We start from the raw sequence: 22,918 nt of genomic DNA on the forward strand, positions 1-22,918 counted from the left end.
GAGCAGTGCTCGGCAAGAGACCTGGAAACTTCATGCCATCTGTGTTTCTAGGATTATCTGTCTGGGAGCAGTGGGTAACTGGGGGCCATTTTACAACCGAACAGATCTGGTACAGCAGATCCTGCAGCATCGTACAGTGGACTGATGGGATTCAGGAAACCTCGAGAAGTCATTTAGTTCACAAACCAGGATCGATGAGGTTCCTACTGGGCTGTAACATTTACCTCGTAACGTTTTCCTTCTCCACCCACCTTTTGCTACAGAAAACACACCCAAGTGCCTCAGCCAGCCTTAAAGTGCAGTAAAACAGCCCCGCGGGAGGACATGAGCGTCAAAAGGGATGTAGGCCAGCAGGATCTGGAAGCTGTCGGCCCCAGCTGATCCAGGAGTGCAAGAGAATGAAGGCAGCTGGGGAGAGGAATGAAGCCACGCAAGGTTGGGATGTTACCTGTAGAGCTGCTTCTGAGTAACTCCCGTTTGACACGTCAGTGCAAACCAGAGACTCGTTTGCTCTTGGTAACCACAGAACCAGAGCCGGTGCGGAACGCTGCCTCCCTGCCCTGCCCAGAGACACCAACACACCTGACTCTGCTCACACCTAAGGAGTAACAGCTCTGGCCCTGCTGCTGGAGCACGCCCATGAGTAACAACTCCCACTTCTCCAGGGAGAAGCACTACCAGGTGGCCCACACCACCTTAGGAGAGTTCAGTCCTAACTGAACAGAGCAACCCCAGCATCTCAGCACACTTTAAAAAAGATGTCTCTAATTAGAGGCAATCTGTAATTTTATATTTTAGAGGCAACAACTATGCTAATTCCCTCAACTACTACTTCTAGTAACAGGTCGCAACTTTTACAAGGATAACCGGTCTGGGAAAACCATCTGGGTAACACATCTGGGTAAAGTGTTAAGCAGCTGCCTCACTGGTTTACAACAGGAATTGCAAAACAGGCATTTTTTAGATTTTAACATCCTCTTTTAGTTTCACGAAGTCAGTCAAGAGAAATCAAGCAACTAGTGTCACCAATGAATAGCCACGAACAAAATCCAAGTGATTTTGCTGTTTAATTCTCCCTCTCCCCTTCCAAAGCTACCAAGTCACCATCAAGTCTGCCTGCTCACATGCACACAAATGCACAAACACCTGAGTTTTGAGCTGATTTTTTTTTACTTCACAGTCTTGGCAAAACAAATCTGCATTCAAAAGTCATTTCACATTAATATATTAATCAAACATTTTCAAAATAAATATATTTTTTAAAATAACCATTTCTTTACATCACTGCAGTAGCAATTCTAGAAAAGTCAGTGCACAGACAGTAGCAATTAGATTAATTAGCTAGACAAAAAAAAGAAAACAAGAGGTGGACCATTTTTCTCTCCAAGCAGGCTGCATGCAGCAAGTCTCGGCAGTTTCCTAGCACACGACCTTTCTTCACACTTGCTGGGAAGGGTTTTCACTCTCACAGCTGTCAGACATCAGCAAAGTCCAATCTGTGCAAAGGTTTGCACGGCACTAAGTTTTACAACCTGGATTCTGATCAGTCCCGCAGAGGTTCTGCACACTAGAGTCATTGCTAATGAGATCAATGAATCAATGCTACAGAAGGAAAACGCTTGAATCCTCAGTCCAAGGAACCCACATTCAAGTTACTGGGAAGTAAATTCACAGCGGATCCAGGAACACTTAACAGCATTAAACAACATTCCAATGAGCAGCTCAGTTGTACCTAACAGCTTATTTCAACGTTTTGCATATTCTCTCAAGTGCTTCCAGGGCAGAAGCAACTCTTTTCTCCCTATTAGCTATTAATTCACCAGTTAAATCACAGCAGTAAGATGCTTCACTGGCCAAAAAGTGTAATTTGTGTTACAGCGAAGAAAATAAAAAAAAAGTGCATTGTAGACTATAAAGAGAATATTCAGGACTTAGTGATCTCAAGCCCACATATCTAACCGGAAAAAAAGAAAGACCAACAGAAAATTAGTGTTCCCATATGATCTATAACTAGTTAGATGCTACTAATCAACCCTGTAACGAGTAGTAGTGTGTTTTCTTAAGAAGGGAAGCTTATCTGCATCATCACAGCACGAAAATTTGGAGGGCTACCAGATTATTTGCTACCATTGTCAGGGATGACTTAAGCTAAGAAAACCAAGGAAGTTTAATAGATATCTGAAAAATGTAATCGGTATCTATTTCCTTTGGGATCCCACAGCTTCCCTTTTGAAGCCCTTTCTTGGTAGGAGAGGGACAAGTTGGATGTGATAGTCTGGGTTGAGTGGAATACCCAGAGACATCCCTGTGTCCAGAGATGCTCTTGGCTGCACACTAAGTACAAGACATCCCCCACCCCTCCAAGAGCCTTGTTCCCATGTTATGAGCATGTTAATTATCAGTTTGGAGCAGCTGCTTACTCTAAAGAGGTATAATTAAAGTGTCAAAAGAAACAGACAAAGGAAACAATCACAGATGAAGAGAACCTCCAGTTCAAGTGATGCCGTGCACAGGAAGAAGGGAATACTGCAGCAGGGCAGGAAACCCTCAGAGCTCTGCAAGGTAACCCAGGCTGCTGAAATCTCTCCCCTTGCTCTGCACATTTACCACTAGAGTCCATGAAAACTACATGCCCTGGGGGAAGGTTCTACTCCTCCGTGCTATGGACCATGCCCCAAGATTCTGCCAAAATGGGAAGTAAGAAAGCAATGAGTTGTGGAGAAGTTCTGTGTTAGCTTATTGGTTTTTCTTGTCCTCTGGTGGGAAGTAAGGAGGAGGGGGTGGCTGGTCCTGAAATAAAAACAATAAAAGAATATCAGTCCATGGCTAAAAAAAAAACAACAAACAAACCCAAAAAACCAAAATCAATTCAGACAAACTTTGTTGCGTCACTGAGAAAAAGAACTGCTAAATACACACTTGGGCTCACACTGCAAACCCAGAATGATACAGGAACTCACCGTGGGTGTATAGACGTTATGTGGGTTGACTGGGCTGTAGTAAGCACTGGCAGCGGCTTCGGCAGCCTTCGCTTCAGCTGTCACAGAAAGAGAAGTTACAAATTTGACGACACACAGAGAACTTTTACAATCAAACAAAAACTCCACGTATTCCTGGTCATCAAGTGTTACTAACAGAGCACTATTTGATCAACGTGCAAGTTGCAAAATAGCTGCAACAAATAGGACAACTGAACATTACCTCTTCCAGTTGCCACAGGACTGTCAAGTCCAAAGTAAAACAGACCAAGATTTAGTTTGGAGACGTCACCTGGGACTTGCCTGTTAGCCAACAAATAAACAATAGCAGCTGTTTCGCCTGAATACAGGCAATACCCCTTAAAAAGACAGTCAACAAACCATCCTTCTTGGGAGTGAAAACAAGACAAAACAAAAATCAGCACAAGTTTATAGCAGCTTAGGGGATTCATGCTTTAAAGATGGCAATTTATGAAGATAATCCAGATCCTCTGTTTCTGCAGAAAACAAAAATCTTGTACAACCATCTGGATCAGTGCCACTTTCCAAATAATAGTTCAAAGACGATTGGTTGGTTATTCAAACCAAAGAGAGAAGTTAAATCCTTACCCAGACAAATATCCTTACCTGTGAGAGATCTGTGGCCAACCACAAAAGCTCATATTTTTTTTTCTAAGACCATGTTCAAGATCATTTTGATAAATCCCAAATGAGTGAAAATGAGACTGTACTTCCCCAGCTCCTTTCCATCATCTATTCCGCTGTTTCTTATTAAGCAAAATTAATCAGGTTAGAGTGAAACAGGGGAAAGGGGAGCAAAGCTCACCAAAGCCATAATTGCTAACTAAAATGGACCAGAAACACTTCACCATGAATTTCTTTCTATTCATCCAGCAGAGCAAAATTACCACCACAGGAGAATCACAAACTGTATTTTTTCTGTCACAAGAATAAATCCAGTTGCAAAAATAGCTGCTAATGGTATCTACCCAAATAGAACCAAGCTGGCCTCCAAGCTGAGCTGGACATACAAGGCTGGAGATGAGGGGAGCTCCCCAGTCCCTCTCCTAAACAATTTATACTTCTAAGCAGAGCTTCTAAGTTGACTCTTAAATTTTCCAAGAGGTAACAGACAAGAAACAATGTCTGTTTCATGAGTAACAGAACTGTTGTGAGCTAATTCACCCGAACACACCCCTTACCTGCAGAAGTGGGAGGCAGGTCTGGACCGCTGACAGGGGGTTCCATGGGCCCTGGGTACGGCGGGGGTGGAAGCTGCATGTAACCCATGTCTCCATCCACCACAGGAGGGCCAGGATAAAACTCTGTCAGAAAAGGAAATAATAGAGGAAAAGACTTAACTCCTTTGGGTGGGTCACAGCATCCAGCCAAAACAAGCCAAAGGCAAATACCATTAAGCTCGGAGACAAAATCTGCACAAGGCATCAGATCCAATCTAAAAGACTAAGTAAAATTTGTGTTTCTTCCCCCTTCTACTTATTTTCACTCCTGCTAACTAGAATAATCCCCATCCTCAATTCCCAGACTTACCAGGAGGAGGTGGTGGGTATGGATAGACCCCGTTAGCTGCAGCTGGTGCGAATGCATAGGATCCATTTGGCATATAGGAATAGCCATAAGCTCCATTGGGTACTTCACCTCTGGAAACTGGAAAATTAAGGGTAAGTTGACCTCATCAAGACATCAAGCCTGCACCAAACATACAAACTTAAAGAATCCTTACGTAAAAAACAAACAAGCTCCATCCCAATAAATCTACTGTTCACTGGATGTGAAAAAAGTATTTTTTTAAAGCAAGTTCCAGATCCAGCCCGAAATTTGCATGGATTTGATTCCAACTTATTGCAACCTGAAACTGCCCTTGCTGCGAGATGAGGGCAAGGCCTCCTGAAATACAGAATTGTCTGGCAGATGCTACCAGACTCCCATACCTTGTGATGCCACCTGCAGCATACGCTGCCCAAACTCGATAGCACCCCCAGCTGAAAAGGTCATCTTGAACGTGGCAGATCCTTCCCAACCACCTGCAGGGAGAGAAGACAGAATTCAGAAGCAAGGAGAAGCTGTTTGATGCTATTTAGCTTCCATGCTTTATCTACAGATGCCCTGTACATAATTCTTTAAAGAGCTTATCCCAAAGATTCAAGAAAAAAAGTGCTGATAAAGTGGCAGAATCACCCTATTAGAAAAATTCCCATTAAAGTATTTTCAGGTCAAGGGACACCTGAAGAAGAAACATCAATGAGGGAGACCCTCAAAAGCTTTCTAAAATTGTGCCTGTTACCACACCAGCTGCCAACAGACCAAGCTATCAGAAGCACTGGATTTGCTCTAGCTTTGTACAAGATTAGTGCAGAAGACAGGGATTTTGTTAATCCCGTTTGCTAAAGAGCCTTTGCAACTACACCTAACTGTCAGTTATAAATTAGTTTGGGAGTTTGAATGCCCAATGAAGCAAAGAGCTTAATGAAAAACATGGTCCACATAAATCCATTAGAGTCCATGGAAGATATTTCAAGTCAGGATAATAGTAATAATAAAAAAAATTAGTGACATCTCATATTACAGACTAAAAAAAGAAAAACATGCACAGCCCAGAATCACAACAATGCATCAAAGCAGAAGCTGTGTCAGTGCTGGAAGAGGGACACATAGATTGAAGAGTCTTGAGTTAAACCAGACTCTCATGGCTGTTAAAGCAACATTCTCATTACAAGAGATGGCCTCTGGGGAAAATTCACAAAGATTTAGCTAAAGCCATTTGCCTTTCACTCAGTTTACAGAGTTTGTTGTTACTGCTCAGGCTTCCTCTCACACTGGATGGTCCCGCTCTGCTCCTATACAGAAGGTGCAATACCAATTTCAGGTTTATAGACTGAAGTCTCCTAAGCGCCGCACCGTGATTTCAGTGCCACACCTAACAGACTAAATGCAGCCAGGAATGGAAGAGTTCACTGAACTTTGTGCCTCTGGTAAAAGGAGAGGCATGGAACAGTGATTAAAAAAAATCCTTCTTGAAAATGTCTACCACAACCTTCTCATTTAACATTAATATGAAACTGCCCCTAGAAGATTTTCTTTTCCAACTGTCATTTTTACTGCTAAGATGCACCACAGCAACAGCACTCCTTCCCTTGAATTGCAAAAGAAATCAATGATGGAGAACAGCGCTCTCGAAACCTGCACCTGAAAACTCAGACTGATCCAGAAAGGATCATGAGTCTTTGGCACAAGAGAACCTGGATGCAGAATTAACCGGTTAACCCCAACTGACCAAAGCAAAATGACATCCTCACTCGTGCTGACTCTGCTCCCATGTTTACTCAGTGAGATCACTTGGCTGATTGAACTTAAGTGTTTTGCAGAGGCCAGGAATGAGATCAGTTGCAGATCTGTTCATTGTAACTGCACCAGGGAACAGATAAGGGGAATATTTTTAACTGCTCATTTCAAAGAAAGAAACATATTTTAGCAGTACTGTAAAAACCCATTTGGTCCGTTTCTCAATTTCAGTTACATTGTGCAGTTGAACCAAGATACAGAACATACATCTGTACTATACATACCTCCTGCCTCTGCTTTCACTGTCCCCTTGATATAATTTGCTCCAAAGACAGGCTGCTTAATCTCGCAATCTTTCAACAAATAAAAGGGCATCATGAAAGATTGCATAGCATCCTTTCCCTTCGATACAAAGATAACCTGAAAAGAAAACAACATTACGAAGGGTATGCAAAACAAACAAGAAACACAGCCCCCATTTATTATCTGAAGAGACTTTCCAATGGACTGAAGGTCCTAGTCAGTTCTGCAAGCCAAAAGCTACACCAAACAGCCACAAGGGTAAACTGAAGCCCCAAGGGAATAAAGCCTTCCAGGAAAAGACTACCCCTGCTCAGATAATACTCCTCCCAGCTTCCAGAGAACTCGCTGCTCCACACAGCTGTGATTTAGTAGCTGTGCTGTCACATCGAGCATTTCCAGACCATTGCTAATTTCCAATCTTGAAGATGCCTGATGGACTGACTACACAGCTGCCTGCATAAAAACTAATCAGATTTATTATCTTTTGACAAATAGATAGGATAAGCAATGAATTCATAATGCTCCCCAGAGGGAGAAGATGAGCCATACTTCAAGGGGTAGTAGATTATCCTGACTTTCGTGTATTGAGGACATTTAAATACAGAATCGCAAAGAACCCTTATCTGCTTACACAAGATAAAGCCTTCTACTACTTACTCGGTAAGGAGTCAAGAAAACACTCCCTTTCTTGGTCCCTTTGAAGGCATCTGGCATAGGTTCGATATCACTGAAGGTAATTTCTATGTGATCATAGGTCATCAAAACACTGCAAAGAAGATGACAGAAGAGACACGGTGTTACAGTGTTATAGTTCAAGGCAGAAGTACCATATGCATGTAAGTTTACTGACCTACCAAAACTGCCTTTAACTTCAGGCCAGTTCTTGGCAGGCAAAATCAGTCTGGCTTGCTTGTTTTTTTTGTTGTTGGTAGTAACAACTTCAGTAGTACTGGCTGCTTGTTGTCAACCTTGTGTTCCCTGCTCAGTGTGCTGGCACAGCTACCACTGTCTGCGTAGCCAGGCAGCGAAGCTAGTCAGCTGAACTGATCAAGACTGCAATATATTTATTATTATTTTTCTTACATTGTGTTGCATTTCTTCTGGATCAGTTCCCTAATTTGGTTCACCAAAAGTAACACAGCGGAGGAAGGACTGCTGAAGCAGGAACTGCTCAGGCTGGCTTATGCAACACAGCTGTTGAAGGTCTAACCACAGCTTAAGCACCTCTGTCACAAAAATATTATCAAAAGGAACTCTCCTCTCTTGCTGCTAGACTTCATTAACCCATGTTGTCTGCACTGACTCCTTGATTCTCAATTAGAAACTGACCTGATTAAAACCAGTGCAACACCCTTGCATAGATACAGCAGGTAACTTGTGTTAACTCTAATCCCTAAAGCTGGAGAAACCTCCACCACCTTTATCTTTGGCAGCTTACGTGTTACTATCCTCAGTCACTTGCCCTTCCCTTCTGCCAGCAAGTACCTGTCCCTCCAGCCAAAGCTCTGGAAGGGCACAGGGGCTGGCAGCTCTGTTCAGGCTACAGCGTATCAGCTGAAACAACCCCTTGCTGCCCCAGAGGCAACCCCTGATTCAAGACAGGCTGACAACTGCGAACAGTAACACATTAAGCTGCCACGGCTGTTCCTTTCAATGAAAGCAGACTTCAGCTCCAGAGTTGATCGTACTAAGTTCTTCTAAGAAGGATCACATCCCAAATGGAAGTCAGGCGCAGAATTCCTATACTAATGTTTAACTGGCCTCATGGAAGGAAGCCCTGAAGAGTGAACTACTCCTTTGTCCCAGAAGCAGGTGACTGCCACGTCAGAACTGAAGAACACTGGCAGATACAGAGAGCGAGAGCAGCCCATTGCCATGCAGAGGCAGCTCTGTGGAGGCTTTCCGTTTCCATGGTTATATCCCAGCACCTTTACCCAACTCTGCTGCTCCTTTCCAAACACACAGAGGGGGTGTGTGCGCAAAAATCCCAGCAAACCAAACCACTAGCGCTTCCCAAGCGGGCAGCTGCTGAACAGAGGCACACTGCAGCACCCGAGCGCTCCCGCAGCACTGAGCGGCGAGAAAGGGGTGAGGCTTGGGTGCAGGCCAGAATCACCTGGCTGGGGGCTGAGCTCTGCCAGCCCTCCCTGAGCACTCGGGGAAAGGGCTGGGGCCAGCTGCATGGGCCAGCAGCAGGCAGGGGGGCAGGCAGGCTGCAGAGAGGAGCGGGGGGGGGGGGGAGGGGTTGGGGGGTGGCCGCGACTGAGGCTTAGCAGAGCTCAACCCGAGAAGCCCCAGGGGGATACGTAAGGAAAAGGGAGGAAAACAAGCACAGCCACGACAGAACCGAGAGGGTTAAACCACCCCCTCCTTCTCCCCCCCAGGGCCTCTTCCCCCGCACAACCGCTCCCCCTGAAGGGGAAGGAAGGCAGCTCCCGGCTATCCCCCGGCGACTGCGGCCGGATCAGGGGAGAAGAGGATAGCACCTCACTTCTCGCTGTTGTTAACGATGACGCCGCCGCCCTCCGAGTGGTTCCTGTTCAGCGCCATGGCCGCCGCCGCCGCCGCCGCCGCCTCCTCCTCACAGCGCCGAGCGCCCTGTGCGCCTGCGCGGGAAAAGGCCGCCGGGCGCCACGGCGGGAGCGGGGCATGGCGGGACTGGCCGCGCGGGGCATGCTGGGAGTTGTAGGCCGCGGTCCCCCGCCGGGCGCCATGACACTCTGCTGAGGAGGGGAGGGCAGTGTCATGGCGCCCGGCGGGTGGGCTGGCGGCTGACCCGGTTTGAGACCGGGTCCTCAACCCTTCCTCACTATCTACATCTCCCTCGCTATCTGCATAGTCCCCTCACAAAGGCCCACCCGCTGCAGTCTCCAGCCCAGCCACCCCTGAGGAGACTCACAGCGTCCCTCTCCCACCATGATTTATAATCAGTTTACTGAACTCCTCGAACTTCAATTAATTAATGAATTAATGCAGCTTCAATTAAGCTTCCTTAGTTTTCTAACTCATAACAGTACGGGTAATACAAAGAGTCAGTCTCCTTTTTGGGAGAGCTCTCATAACATGTTTATAAACGCATTAATCATCTGATTACATGTCCTGCTGACCATATATAATAAAATGATTTAAATTATTTGGAGCTTGCCTGAACTTGGCAGTGTTTTTTCTGGCTTTTCTGCTCGCAAGGGCACGCTGGCACAGCGCTGCTTCATGGGTGGGAGCTCACAGAGCCCCCCAGCAGCATCCGCATTGACATTTTGTTTTAAAACACTGTATTTTGCTGTGGTTTGCACCTCATTTTTTATCTTGAAGACATTTCCTGGCCCTCTTACTAGCCGATAAAACATTTTCCCTAGGAGGCTGTCCAGTTTTGCATGTAAGAAGGGGATGTTCACACATCCCATGCAACCACAAGTGATTTTTAACGCTGTTTGGCAGGATCTTCCAGGGAAAAGCCCAGAATTAAGTGAAATGGAGATGAAATTGGACTTCCAGGAGGTGGGCAGGGCAGAATTCAGATGTTTGGTAGAGCAGAATAAAAATCCACCCCACGTACCTGGTGGTCCTGCACATAAAATGAGGCTCAGCCCCCTGAACAGCGGAGATGCTTGCTCCAACAATTTTTCAATTCACATCTGATGCTCGTTTCATGTTTCACAGACTTGCAAATGGATTTTTGAGCCTGATATTGGCTGCTCTCCATACTGGAATCAAACGTGTCCTAAAATTACTCCTTTATATTGAAGAGTTTTAAACTGGAAGGAATAACCAGTCGCCCTATAAACAAGTTGGGATCGTGTCTGTCTGTCTGTTGGGAATCTGGGAGCAGGAAAATACCTGCAGCGTTTGCAAAGCTACCGTAAGGGTCTAATCTCCTGCCTCCAGGCGCACGAGCAGAAGGAACTCTTAAAAAAATTAACAATTGTACAAGTTCATTAAGTAGAGGAGCCCTGCAAAACTAATCAACTGTTCTGAAGGGTGCCTCATAGCAATAACTAACAACTGTGTATCAGTAATATACAAATACATATTAAGAGCCTCTATTACCCTAAATGATATCTTTTTATATGGATTTGAGCTGTTCCCTGAGGGGTTTGCAGCCCAGCCCTGTCTGCATGCCTGAGAACCAAAGGGGGGTGGGGGGAAAAGCAGAAAAACCACATAATGGAAACCAAGTTTAAATAAATGCAGTGACATAATCTATCCAGTTCTTGGCAAGAAAAGAGCAAGTTTGTGCTTTTCATATCCGCTTTTTCAATAAGCTGTAAGTTTCCCTTTTAAGAAATGGTAATAACAAACAGCCCTGATTCCTCTCCTATTAAAGTCAGTAGCAGACATCCACTCGGCTTCCACCAAAGCACCCAGCTGAAGCATTGCCACCTCGAGCAAACCAGGACTCACCGAATAATGTTTTTCTCCTAGCTCCAGCCGATATTTGGTATTTAGAAACGCAGCCTTCGTTTAAAAAAGGTGCCAGTATAAGTGCCAGTGTGCATGGAAAGCTCTAGACCTCCTCCTCACATAGAAAACCTTGCAAATTTACTCTTTTAAAAACTGAAAACGCTAAGGAAAAAGTGCCTAATCTATTCATCTTTGTTATTTCTAAGCTGAGGACAGAGGTAGAAGAGAGAACTAAGACAATACATTGTTTTGAATTACCCTGCACTGACAATATTGTTACTGGATTTTAGGATTCTTCCGCTCCTTTTGCAGCCAAGCAATAAAAATGTGTATTTGGCACAATTCCTTTAGACACACTTAAAAAATATCCTTTAGACACACTTAAAAAATAAAATCTGTGTTATTTCATGCCAGATGTCCAGGACACAGAAAAATAAACATGAGATAATGGGACAACTCTAATGGTCTGGTATTTAAAGAAAAGACAACCCAGAGCAATATCTGTATAGTATTTAATGGCAAGTCATAGTCTCTAACATCATTATATTATTCTGTTACAGTTTTTTCACACGATGTAAAATACTCTACATTAACTGTATTTTAAAAATCCTAATTAAAAAAAAGAACACTCTTGTGACAGCAGAAATAACCCAAGGGAACACAGAAAGGGCTGTTTAAATTGCCAACTGCTATCTATTCATCTAAACTCATCACACATTCAGCCCTTCGTTTGCAGCAGAATCAGTGATCCAGAGCTGGCATACGGCACATTTCCTAATCATTCCAGTTTACACCCCAATTTTTTGGCAACACAGAGCAAACTCTGATCCAACACCCTGAGGGGATTGCTCCTGTCTTAAATCAGTCAGAAATCGCTTTATGCCCCAAACCGTGAGGATTTATAGCACTTCCAACCGGGATAAAAGCAAGCAGCAGGAAGGAGAGGGCTGGGAGCCCTCAAAACCCTCCGTAAAGCTGCACAACCGGCATCCCAGCTCTCGGGGCGGAGGTGAATTAAGCAAACACAGTGGCACAACGAGAAGCAAAGCCCAAGCGCAGACGTGTCCTCCTGAGCTGCTCCCATGTGGTTACAGGATGGAAAGGGAAAGACGTAGGATCTCTCCGAACTATCCCAAACCCTGAAGGAGTTCAGAGACTTGCGTCTGTGCGTTGGGCAACATGGAGAAGGGAGGGATGCATGACTTGAGCATGGGTTTCCCCACGGAGTAATCAATCCGCCTACAGTGAAATGAAATGGGGCAAAGGCCCAGATCTGCTGTATTTACTCTGGCAAAACTCCTCGCTGCGAGTGGTGGGAGTTTTGCCTGAATAAATGAGATTTAGGGCCCAGATAGAACCGAGATGGGAGCCCACATGTGAGAGCTCTTCCTGCAGGCGTGCAGCAGAGATCAAGGTTACCTTCCTCTTCCTCTCGGGACATGACCACGCACGGGCTGTTGCACGTCTCTACCTTTCTTGTCTGGTAAGGCATTTCTGATACCAAGTCCTCCCCTGCGTTAGGAAAACAGCAGCGATGCCTGCACTGTGTCACCACTGACATCTCGTGCGAAGGCTGAGTTTTGCATGAAAGCGACTGGCGCGAGCCAAACAAAGCCGTTTTGAGGTAGGAGCTCAGGACACAGGAATTGAATTCCTATTTGGACAGAAGTCCAGGCAGCATTCCTGCTGGCTGGGAAATGCCAAGATTTCATTCGAAGATTTCACTCTGGAAGCCCTACCTTTCCTTTTCTCACTGCCTGCAGCGTTTTTGGAGTCGCCGCATGCGGAGGAGGATGAGAAGGGATTTGCAGAGACATCCCAGCGGTCACCCTCCCAGACCGACTCACCAGCCCTGCCCTGGGGAGGGGGCGGCTGAGTTTGGACCCTTCAGCCCCTCAAATGAGCGCCCGCAGCAGTGGCCATTTGCTGGGGGCCAGCCAGCACCTCTGCCCGCACCAGCAGGAATTGGCAGTGCTGGCAAACGAGTTACAGTAAAGGAGCTCTTTAAGCCTCAGTGTTTATGTAAATATGGCTTTAACTTCAGACCCCTTGGCTTCGTGGCTGCCTTTTTATTCATGTTCATTTTTTTTTCCCTTGGCTCCCTTTGAATATACCACTATGATTTCCAGCTTATCCTTTGGGGAATATATATACATTTCATATATTCAGCTAAATGGACCATTTTCTATCCCTGTTGACCATTGATGTGTTACCACTGACTCACACCAGCAAAGAACCTGACCCAATATATTTTCTCTCTAGGTATATATTACACAGCACTACAATTCTGTAAAGCAAGCTTTGGGTGGTAGGTAGCAAACTAATCCCAGAAAAAATAAACTTGTGGAAAGGCTTGCTGCACTGAGACAGGGGCTGCACTGTGCCACCTTTACAGGCAGTATTTCTGTATTTTTCTTCTGGAAAAGCTCCCTTAGGACACGTGAACGGGCATTTTTGGCTCTCAGCCTTGTTTCCACCTTTCCCAGAGGGGACACTTACTTGAGAGTGGTTTTTGTTAATTGTTACTTATTGCTAGAGCCTGAAGGGTCATTTAATAACTGACTGATGCTGCACCTTCTATTGATGTGCTCACAGCTGTCCCTAAAACAGACCATTTGCCCTGGGACATATTCACAGCACCTCTTTGTCACTTAAAATGCTCTCCAAGCTAAGTGGTACATTTACAGCTCAGTTGTGCCCAGGGTACATCAAGAGTTGGGAGTTTAACCGTACTAAAATCCCCTAAAATAGTAGGGTCATCAAAAACATGAGGGAAAGTTTGGCTGTGAAGCTTTGGTAAGCAGTTCCCAAGGAACAAATTTACTTAAAGCACACCCTCAAAACTGTTTTGTGCTACTCGCTTCACCATCCCAAGGCAGGAACGGTGCTGCTGCTTCTCGGCAGGAAGTTGCTCCCCTTTCCCAGCTGGGATTTTTGGCTGTGTTGGGAACAGCCCCATGGCCGTGGGGCTCCAACACGCATGGGACCATGGCTTTTCCCACATGAGCCTGCCCACAGACCAGCATTCAATATACCCACCAGCTGCACTGTGAGCGAGGGCAAAGATCCTCATTTCATGTTTGCAGCACTAATGGGTGGTCAGCCCTGCAAGGAGAGGTACTGCATCACCGCAGCATATTGCCCAGCTGAGCTCCTCTGGATCCCAGCCGCCACGGAGCACCCTGCTACCCAGCTCACCCACGCCAAGGCACAACAGTGATGCAAGCACGGGGGAAGCAACCACATCTGCTTTGGGGGTTCACCCGGTCCACGCTGGGCTTGCTACTTCAAAGGCACTTCATGAGGAGCATGTGGAAGATGTCAATGAGCCAGCGCTTAAAAAAAGCACCCGTGACACAGAGACCGAGATAAGGCACAAAGCAGAGCATCTGTGCAAGTCACCAGGGCAGCATGAGCAGATATAAAGGACAGGGACAGGGCAGCCCGGCAGCTGGCCAAGATACAGCTTCAAATCTATGTGGCACTGCTCCTGAGCAATACACTTTACCAAGAAAGGCTGTGTCGTGATCCCTGACGTCTAGAAAGGGAAACTGAGGGGCAGGGAGCAGCACAGAGACTCGCCCAAGTTTGCTCAGCAGCCCAGCAGCAGAGCCGGCACTGGGATCCAGCTCCCTCCTGGCTCCCAGCCCACGGCTCTGCCCACCAGGCAGCTTCATCCACCCCTGGGTCACAAAAAGCACAGAGCAAGGAAGGAAGGCTGCCACAAAGAAATACAACACTACCAAAAAGAAGCCATGACAGCAGCAATACACTGCAGGAGAGACTTTTCTGGGTCTTCCCGTGCTCCCGCTCGCCTGGCAGTTACCTACGCTTTAGCACCGAAACACAATCTTTCTTCAGTGGCCCGATCTGCAGGTGGGCATCAACGCTCTCCAGGAAGAAGGCTGGTTTCAGCTTGCACAAGAAAAGCGAGGCAAATTGGTGGTTGATCTTGTTCTGGAACGGGTCAAACTGACCCTTGGCAAAATGGGAGACCTTGAGCTGCTGCAGGCAGGTCATCTTGGAGTCCTTGACTCCATAGAAGGTCAGGGCCTTCTCCGAGTACTCCAGGAAAACCCCAATTGTGTGGAAAAATGGCTGCTGGATGACAGACTCAAAGCCACCAAACCAGGCCACATAGTTCTGTCCATTCCACTGCAGGCAGCAGGACTTCTCGTTCCGCCCCAGGCGGCCACGGTTGTAGGACTCTCGGGGGTCAAAGTCCTCGGCGATGACACCGATGCTGACCCAGCCATCGATGAGCTCCACCTCCCAATAGTAGTTGCCCCGGTTCATGAGGTTCAAACCTAGCACTTGCTCGCAGTTGATGAACCGAGTCGGGCTCTCCGGGTAGGGGATGGGGCACAGCACCCGCTTGGCCCCTTTGGTGCCAAACAGCTGGATGAACTTGTCAGCCGTGTCACTGTCCAGGTCAATGATGAAGGCAACTGTGCAGGGCAAGAAGGAGACATGAGGATGAGGAGGGAAACAGGTAGACATCCCCCCAGCTCTCCCTGCTCTGATGCCCTGCTCCAGACTTCAGTGGTTAGCACAATCCGTTCTGAATTCTACCGTCACTCTGTCTCCTTGCTTTTAAATCCCTAGGCCAATCTCAGCCGATGAGGATAAGGAGCTGAAAGAGTTGACACTTCCCATAAGCAGGATGAATGCAGGTAACCTGGCAGAGGACAGAGTACAGGGGCTGCTGCATGAGCTCAGCCATGATACCAGACATCAGAGGATCCACCTGACAGTGGTAGTAGGAGCATTCCATAAAAAAGCAGGTTTCAGGCAACCACAACCAACCACGGCAGGGAGGGACCCCAAGAATACAGGAGACCAGCCAGGCACATGATGGCTACAAACCAACTGCTCCTTGTAGTTGGCTCTCGCTGCCCTATGGCTCCCACAGGAGCAGAGGCAACCCCCAGCGTGGGGGGCCAGTGAGAACCGCCACTGGATCCCGAACAGAGGGGATGTCCAGTGGGAACAGCCCTGGACATGTATCGCTGCTGACTGCGTTGCAGGTCTGAACCCACAGCATGTCCAAACCCTAGAGCAGCGGCACAGCACACCCTGCTTGAGCCCAGCCTTTGCTGCCCTCCCCACAGGGTGCACTGGTGCTGCTGGGGCAGATCTTGTCCACTGGGGACATCTCAGTAGGTGACTCCATAACTCCTCTAAGACTGTGGAGGGTCATGCAGGGTGTTGGACCCCAAGCCCAGCCCTGCACCCTCCAGCCTCAGCCCCTTCTGCCCCACTGTCTCTGCTCGGCCACTGAATTATCCCTCTGCTTGCTGCTGCTGAAGCTGACCCTTATCAGGCCGCTGCTCTGCAGTAAACAAGGCAGATGCACGCACAAACTCTGATTCAATTTAACAGAGGATCCAACTTGTCAAGAGCTGCAAGGCAGCAGAAATGACACAGTACATCTGCAGCCCCCTGGCAGCTGGTCCAGCAGAACCACAGACAAGGAGGGGGAAAAAAATCACCTAAACAAATTATGACTGTTGTCAGGAAAGCAAGGAGCCTTCCTTGTTAGCTGAGCAATATTTCCTCTGGTGGCGGCAGTGCTCCTGCCAGCTGTCACCTTGGGACCAGCACAGGCAGGGCATGCGGGAAGGAGCTGGCCCACTGAGAAAGAGGAAAGGGAAGATGGACCTTAGCAACAACTGTCAAAGCAAAAGTCCTTCACTTACATTTCAGGAAGTAATCGCGGCTCTCCAGGCAGGCGGGATTGTTTGACTTGTCTGGAAATCGGGACTCGGCCAATGCTGCAGAGACAGGAACGGGAGGGTTTGCCATCAACAAAGAAACTGATGCCACAAACAAGGGTGTTAATGGAGCATCACCCCTGGCCTGACACCCCAATGCTACCTGCTGCTGTGGCCCCCAAGCCCCAGCCAGCACCCCTGGCTCCCCCTGCGCAACCCTGCCAGCTTGGACACGGGAAAGGACAGGCGTCACCTTTGCCACCCCAGGGAGGTGGGCAGGTGGGGCAAGGAACCTGCTGCAATTCCCACGGGCATCTGAGAAAACAAGAGGAGAGAGCTCAGGCTAAATGAGAGAACATGGCAGAAAGCTGCCACATCAGCTTTCTAACCCTGGCAGGTTTGGGAGACCACAGACTGCCCCCTGAAGAAGATCGTCTGTCCTGGGAAGAAAGAGTTCCCTTTCACGAGAGGCCGCTTTGGCCACCTGCCTCGTCCCGCAGAGCCCTGCCTAACTCCCAGGCTGTTTGTTGCCTCTCCAGTCTCCAGTCTCCGTGGAAAAATTCATAAAACCTCAAAGACAAGCCGTAAGCCCAGACAGGGATTGTGCAACGTGCAGCACAACCGTGCCGGGCAGCTTGCAGGGCTGGAGGGAGAGGGGCCAGCGCTTGCAGGGGCCACTGAGCCTGCAGGCATCTCCCACGTACACAGGAGGACAAGGGGTGACAGGATGAGCTCCGGGCAGAGGGGCTGGGTGAACACAAACCTTCCTCCATCTCCTGGTAACTCAGCCCATCCATTCCTTTCCCCTGCAAGTGGTCCCACTGGGTTTTGCAGGCAGCGGACAGCACATCCTTCACAGCACCCACGGCTTGGGTACATTTGGTGAAGTTCAGCTCATTCTGGAAGCTCAGAGCCGGGGAGAGGTTTTCTTCCATGGCTACTTTTAAGGCTTGAAATTCCTGAGCCAAAAAGACAGTTTCAGGAGGTTTCAAACAAGCCGAAGTTGTCTCTTGTTCCACAACCCCACCCTGCCCCAGAGGATTTGGGAACTGGCAGCTCACAGGACTTGGCCCAAGGACAACCTTGCATAAGGGAGGAGAGCACTTTCCTGCCCACGCGTTCCTGGTGCCTTTGCTCTCTTTCAAACCTGGACCCAGACCATGCCCACCTCACATGGAGCAGCATCTCCTCCCAAAAAGGTCCCTTGCTAGTCTGCCAGGAAGGGGGGGTGGCAGAGGGGCACCCCGACCTCTCGCTCTCTGCCCCCCACACCTAGGTACTCAGCTTGGGCAGCACATCAGCTTCTCCTGAGTCACAGCCAGGATGGAGGTGGGGGTGGTGGAGGAAAAAGTCTTGGCCACCCAGTCCCCCTGGGAGCAAGGAGAGGAGAGGACTGTGCCAACAGGAGTGAGACTCTGCAGGCCTCACACCCCAGGGCTCGGGCACCCAGCTCCACATGAAATGGGCCAAACCCCCGAAAGACAATGTCATCAGCTCCTTCTCCTTGCCCCATCCCACCCAGGCACCTGAAGGAAGTATATGGTGTCGGTGCTGGGGACATTCTCCAGGTTTTGCTTGCACTGGGCCAGCTTGGCTCGTCTCTCCTCCTTCCAGCGGAGATCGGCCTCGGCCTCCCCCAGCATGGAGCGCTCCCCATCCTCGATGAAACTGGCCACCTCCTTCTGGAAGGTCGCCAGGGCCTCAGAGGCTTCTGCAAAGAGCTTCTCGACTCTTTCCCTCTCCTTCGTGGCGGCACCCTGAGTGCAGGGAGAGAGAGACCAGAGTCACCTCCTGCAGGTGAGGGACACCCTTGTCCCCCACGCAGCACCCAGCTCTCAGCTCTGTGAAGTGACACGTTTGCACAAGGGCCAAAGGGGACCAAAACCCCTGTGAGCCTGGGGAAAGAAAGTGCAAGAGCTGGAAGACACCCTGGCACGGTCCTTGCCCTGTCTCTCCTTTCAGGCTGCAGATGAAAGCAACGAGAGATACCATGAGGGTCAGCAGAAATGAGGAGCGAGAATCCTCATGGCTCCTTGCCAGGGTCACCATCTTTTTACAGAGCACTTACTCCCCTGTGACCACCACCTCCACACCCCATGTGCCCCAAAATGGCCCCTTCGCATCTGCTCCCCGGCCCAGCAGAACCATGCTAAGGGACCGAAGCCATCGCAGAGTCACCTTAATGAGCTCCACCATCTTCTTGGCCTGCGCAATGGTGACTGCCAGCTCCTCCAGCTCATTCTCCGCATCGCTGAGGAATTTGGCTTGTTGGGCCTGCGGACATGAAGGACAAGTGCTGAGCTCTGCCCCCTGACCCCAGCAGCAGGAGGCATGGGGGACCCAGCTTCATCCCTAAGTAAAACCCACAGCCCCACCTCTGACCGTGACCTTGCTGTCAGGCTTTGGGTGGAGGGTGCAAGGGGAATCACAACTTGTTTCCCTTTTTTTTCCCCTGCAACAACCAACCTGTGAACACCCCTTCTCACTCAGCTGGAAATCTAAAGGAGCAGCCAGGCTGCAAAGGGTCATGGCCAGCTCCACACTCCCCACCCTGGTCCCAGCAGAAACCAAACAAAATAGGAATTTGAAACCAAAACCATTGGGCAGTGCTCGCAGCAAGCGCAGCTAAGCTGCACACTCTCCGTGTGTAACCCAAGGCTGCAAAAAATCCACCTGGGACTGGTGCGGAAAGGCAGACCCGGAGCGCTCAGAAATGCAGCGCTGAGTCCCCTGGAGGGTTCTGGTTAGGAGGAAAGCAAACCAGCCCGGGAGCACAGGGTGCTGCGCGGCTGCAAAGGAAGCACCGTCCGAACGTGGAGTTTCCTGACAGGCTATTGTTGGCGCCAGCTATTGCCCATCACGAGGACAGGTCCCTTGGGAGCCAGGAGGGCACTACACTCCCCAACTGGGGCAGCTCCCCCCTCAGTGCTCAGCCCCCTGTGGTGCTTGTGCCCCGTGAGGGGGAGCATGTGCTTTCCCCATCCATCCTTCCCACTCCGCAGCGCGAGGGCAGTGGCAGAGAGCAGTCACAGAGGCAGTGCAGGTGCTGTTAAGCAGTGTGCTGAGGCTCAACAGCTTCTTGGGGCTGGGATCACACACACTTTCTATTTTGAGGAACTTGATGACTAATAATGCCAGAAAAAGGGTTTTCCTGCTGTCCCAAGAGCCCATGAGGATGTGGGAGCTGGCTCAGTGCTGCTGCTGTGCTCCCTGCCAGCATGTCTGCAGCCCCCAACCTCTCCCCTGGAAAAAACAACACCCTCTCACCCCCCCAAGATCTCCAGATGCCCCATGCCAATGTGGAGCTGCCACCATGCCGTGAGCCTCACAGGCTCCCACCTGCCTACAGCCCTGCAGAGGCCTCTCCCGTATTTGAGGCAGCACTGCCCAGAACGGCAGCACCACGTTGGGCTTGGAGCCCCGGCTCCCGAGGAGGCTCGTGGCTGCGAATCTAGGAGGTGACTCAGCCCCATCTGGGAATGGGAGTGACGGAAAAAACCCCACTGCCAAAACACCAGGACACAAAGGCCTGAAAGAGCAAGAGCAGCGGCCGGGCAGGCTGCCAGCGCGCTGAGAAAAAGTGCCTTGACGAAGCTGTGGGAACAAGACGGAGAAGGCGGGTGCCCCGTGACCGCGGGGGTGGCCACGGTGGGGTGTCCCAGGCGCCCTCGCCCCCAGCCCTGCACCCACGGGGACTGCGAGTTCGGCCCTGAAGTGGGACAAAACCCCATGGGCTGGCTGGCAGTGGGTCTGCCCCTCATGCCTGTCCCCATCCTGCAGGGTGCCCTGACGGCATAGCACCTTGTTCATGAGCCCCCCATGCTGGTGTGGGGAACCCCAAGGGGGGAGGGCTACAGCACCCACCCCACAGATGACATCCCACCCGTGCTACACCTGCACACCCCCCACGTAGGGACCGCGATTAGGTTCCCCGTGGGGATGTGGGTGCAGCATGAGCCCCCCAGGGGTGCTGCGCTCTCCCCACCCAGGATGCCCCATGGGCCCTGCACCCCATCGGGCACCCCCATAGCAGGGTCTCACCAGCACAGCTGGGGTAATCCCCGCGTGGGGACCCCCACGCCCCCCCCCACCCCCCGCTACCCCACGCACCTCCTTGTGCTCGCGCTCCCGCTCGAGGGGCACCACGTCATGGGCGCGATGCTCGTGGGCACGGCAGCGGGCGCAGACGCAGGTTTGCTCGGTGCGACAGAAGCCGTCGAGGGGCTGGAGGTGGCGGGGGCAGAGACCCTCCTCCAGCCGCCGCAGCGGGGCGACCAGGCGGTGGGCGCGGAAGGCGGGGGCCCGGCGGTGGGGCTCCAGGTGGGCTCCGCAGAAGGAGGCCAGGCACACCAGGCACGATCGTGCCGCCTCCACCCGCGACCCCGCCGGGCACACGTCGCACAGCACCGCCGCTCCCTCCTCCCGCGCCGCATCCTCCTCCTCGGCTCCCGGCGCCATCGGGGACACGGCGGCAGGGGACGGGGGGGACGAACCGGCGGCGGCGGCCGCCAGCAGCGGCAGCACCTCGCAGAGGGCGCGGTTCTTGCGGAGCCGCAAGGCTGCGGGGACGGGCTCCTGGCAGAGCGGGCAGCGGGCAGCCCCGCCCGCCCCGCCGCTGCCGTCGGGGGGGCCCGGCCGCTGGCGGAGCGCCCCCAGGCAGCCCTGGCAGAAGTTGTGCCCGCACGGCACCGTTACCGGGTCCTTCAGCAGGTCCAGGCAGATGGGGCAGCCGAAGGGACCGTCGGGCAGCCCCGGAGCCGCCAGCGCCAGCCGCAACGCCGCGGCGGAGGACGTCGGGGCGCTCCCGGGCGCGGTCTCCATCCCTGAGCGCCCCGACCGAGCCGGCCCCACCGCCCGCCCCGGCCCCAGCCCCGGCCCCGGCCCCGGCCCCGGCGGGAGGCGGGCGGCCACCGCGCCCCGCCCGCCCGCTCCGCCTCCCCGCGCCCGGAGCTGCCCGCTCGGCTCCCCGCAGCTGCCGGGGGTCTGCCGCCCCCCCAGCCCCGGTCCCAAATCACCCGCCCCCCGGGCAGGGTCTCACCTGCGGGATCCGCTCCTCCCCTCGCCGGGTATCTGGACCCCGTCCCCGGCATCTGCTGCCTTCTGGGAGATGAACTCCCCCCCTCGGGGGACCACCCTGCTGAGGAAGTACTGGTTCCCTACCCAGTCTACTACCACCCAAAGGATCCAGCCCACTGGGATCTGGACCCTCGCCGGGGTTCTGCTGCCCGGAGTAGCTGCCACATCTCGCCCGACAAATCTCCTATCCAGGGCAGCTGTTGCCAGTCCATTCCAATGCCCCCCAGCAAGCATCCCCTGCTCCCCGGGAACTGCTGCTACAAGCTGTTGCAACCCCACTGCCCCCCAGGATCTGTGCCCTGCCCTGTGGCCCCATAGAGGGTCCTGAGCCCTCCCAGTGCATAGGTGCAGGCGCTTTTCTGCCAGCCCTCGTGCCCACAGACCCATGGCAGCCATTCCCATGGCCAAAAGGGGCTGCAGCCCCTGTCCCCCTCTTCCTCTGGGACCCAGCAGGAGCTGGCAGGCACCTGGCAGGGATGGGGATGGGGAGATACCAAAGTGCTTCTGGTATGAGGACGTGGCTGGTAAACATGGGATCTCCAGACACCTCCTGTGCAGGGTACAGAGACAATTTTTTGGCTTGGATAAGCTCCAGGGTCCATGCCAGCCCAAGGTCCCACCCAAGGACAGGGCTGGGAGGAGGGGGTAGGTGCGAAGTGAAGGAGGAAGCACAGCAAGGCAAATCGCATCCATCCTCGAAGAAGGGGATTGATCCTTTTAAGCCCTTTCCCCCCTAAGAATACAAGTGGAAGTGAGTCATTCCCCACACGTTGCTCAGCACTTTTGAACCCAGCACCCAGTTTTGCCCCGTTAGTCCTCATCAGCATCCCTGCGGGGGTGAGAGGAGATGCCCGACCTGCGGTCTCACCCTTGGAAAAGCTTCAATCAAAGCTTTGGATTTTCTTCTGTGCCCAACCAACGTTGGGGCAGAGCCATAGGAAACCAGGTTTCCTTATCACAGTGCTATCGTAAATAAAGCACCTTCTAGTTCTCACTACCTGGGGCTGGTTCCTGTTGCTGGTCCCGTGAGGGTGCAGAGGGGCAGGATGGGGATCTGCAGGGATGGATGCACGAGCAGGGGCACCCACATCCCCCCCTACCCCCAGTGCTGCTTGGTCCCATGACTCCCACCAGCACCAAGGT

The 22,918-nt window shown here is 51.2% G+C and overlaps 2 protein-coding genes across 3 annotated transcripts; both read right to left on the reverse strand.

Moving 5' to 3' along the window:
• Positions 1–1,151: 1,151 nt before the first annotated feature.
• WBP2 (WW domain binding protein 2) lies at positions 1,152–9,214 on the reverse strand. Of its 2 annotated transcripts, none has more exons than XM_037408567.1 (8): positions 9,076–9,214; positions 7,242–7,350; positions 6,566–6,701; positions 4,931–5,023; positions 4,530–4,646; positions 4,181–4,303; positions 2,961–3,037; positions 1,152–2,790 (listed from the first exon to the last, which is right to left on the reverse strand). In XM_037408567.1, the coding sequence occupies exons 1-8, from the start codon at positions 9,132–9,134 to the stop codon at positions 2,737–2,739; spliced, it is 768 nt and encodes a 255-aa protein (XP_037264464.1). In that variant the 5' UTR covers positions 9,135–9,214; the 3' UTR covers positions 1,152–2,736. The 2 variants fall into 2 exon arrangements, with proteins under 2 accessions (XP_037264464.1, XP_037264472.1); XM_037408575.1 differs by having other exon boundaries at positions 9,071–9,176.
• Positions 9,215–11,483: 2,269 nt separating this feature from the next.
• TRIM47 (tripartite motif containing 47) lies at positions 11,484–21,548 on the reverse strand. Its single transcript, XM_037408583.1, has 6 exons — positions 20,810–21,548; positions 18,878–18,973; positions 18,226–18,456; positions 17,463–17,658; positions 16,685–16,759; positions 11,484–15,433 (listed from the first exon to the last, which is right to left on the reverse strand). The coding sequence occupies exons 1-6, from the start codon at positions 21,518–21,520 to the stop codon at positions 14,808–14,810; spliced, it is 1,935 nt and encodes a 644-aa protein (XP_037264480.1). The 5' UTR covers positions 21,521–21,548; the 3' UTR covers positions 11,484–14,807.
• Between the last annotated feature and the right edge of the window lie 1,370 nt (positions 21,549–22,918).

The sequence above is a fragment of the Falco rusticolus genome, chromosome 1, assembly GCF_015220075.1.
Source record: "Falco rusticolus isolate bFalRus1 chromosome 1, bFalRus1.pri, whole genome shotgun sequence".
Classification (NCBI taxonomy): domain Eukaryota; kingdom Metazoa; phylum Chordata; class Aves; order Falconiformes; family Falconidae; genus Falco; species Falco rusticolus.

Coding starts and splice junctions, on each gene's coding strand:
- WBP2 (XM_037408567.1), bottom strand. CDS start 9,134: ATGGCGCTGAACAGGAACCACTCGGAGGGCGGCGGCGTCATCGTTAAC. Junction 7,351..9,075: donor ATCGTTAACAACAGCGAGAA/GTGAGGTGCTAT, acceptor TCTTCTTTGCAG/TGTTTTGATGACCTATGATC. Junction 4,647..4,930: donor GCTGCAGGTGGCATCACAAG/GTATGGGAGTCT, acceptor TTAATTTTCCAG/TTTCCAGAGGTGAAGTACCC.
- TRIM47 (XM_037408583.1), bottom strand. CDS start 21,520: ATGGAGACCGCGCCCGGGAGCGCCCCGACGTCCTCCGCCGCGGCGTTG. Junction 17,659..18,225: donor ACACCATATACTTCCTTCAG/GTGCCTGGGTGG, acceptor TTTTTGGCTCAG/GAATTTCAAGCCTTAAAAGT. Junction 16,760..17,462: donor TTACCAGGAGATGGAGGAAG/GTTTGTGTTCAC, acceptor CTGTCTCTGCAG/CATTGGCCGAGTCCCGATTT.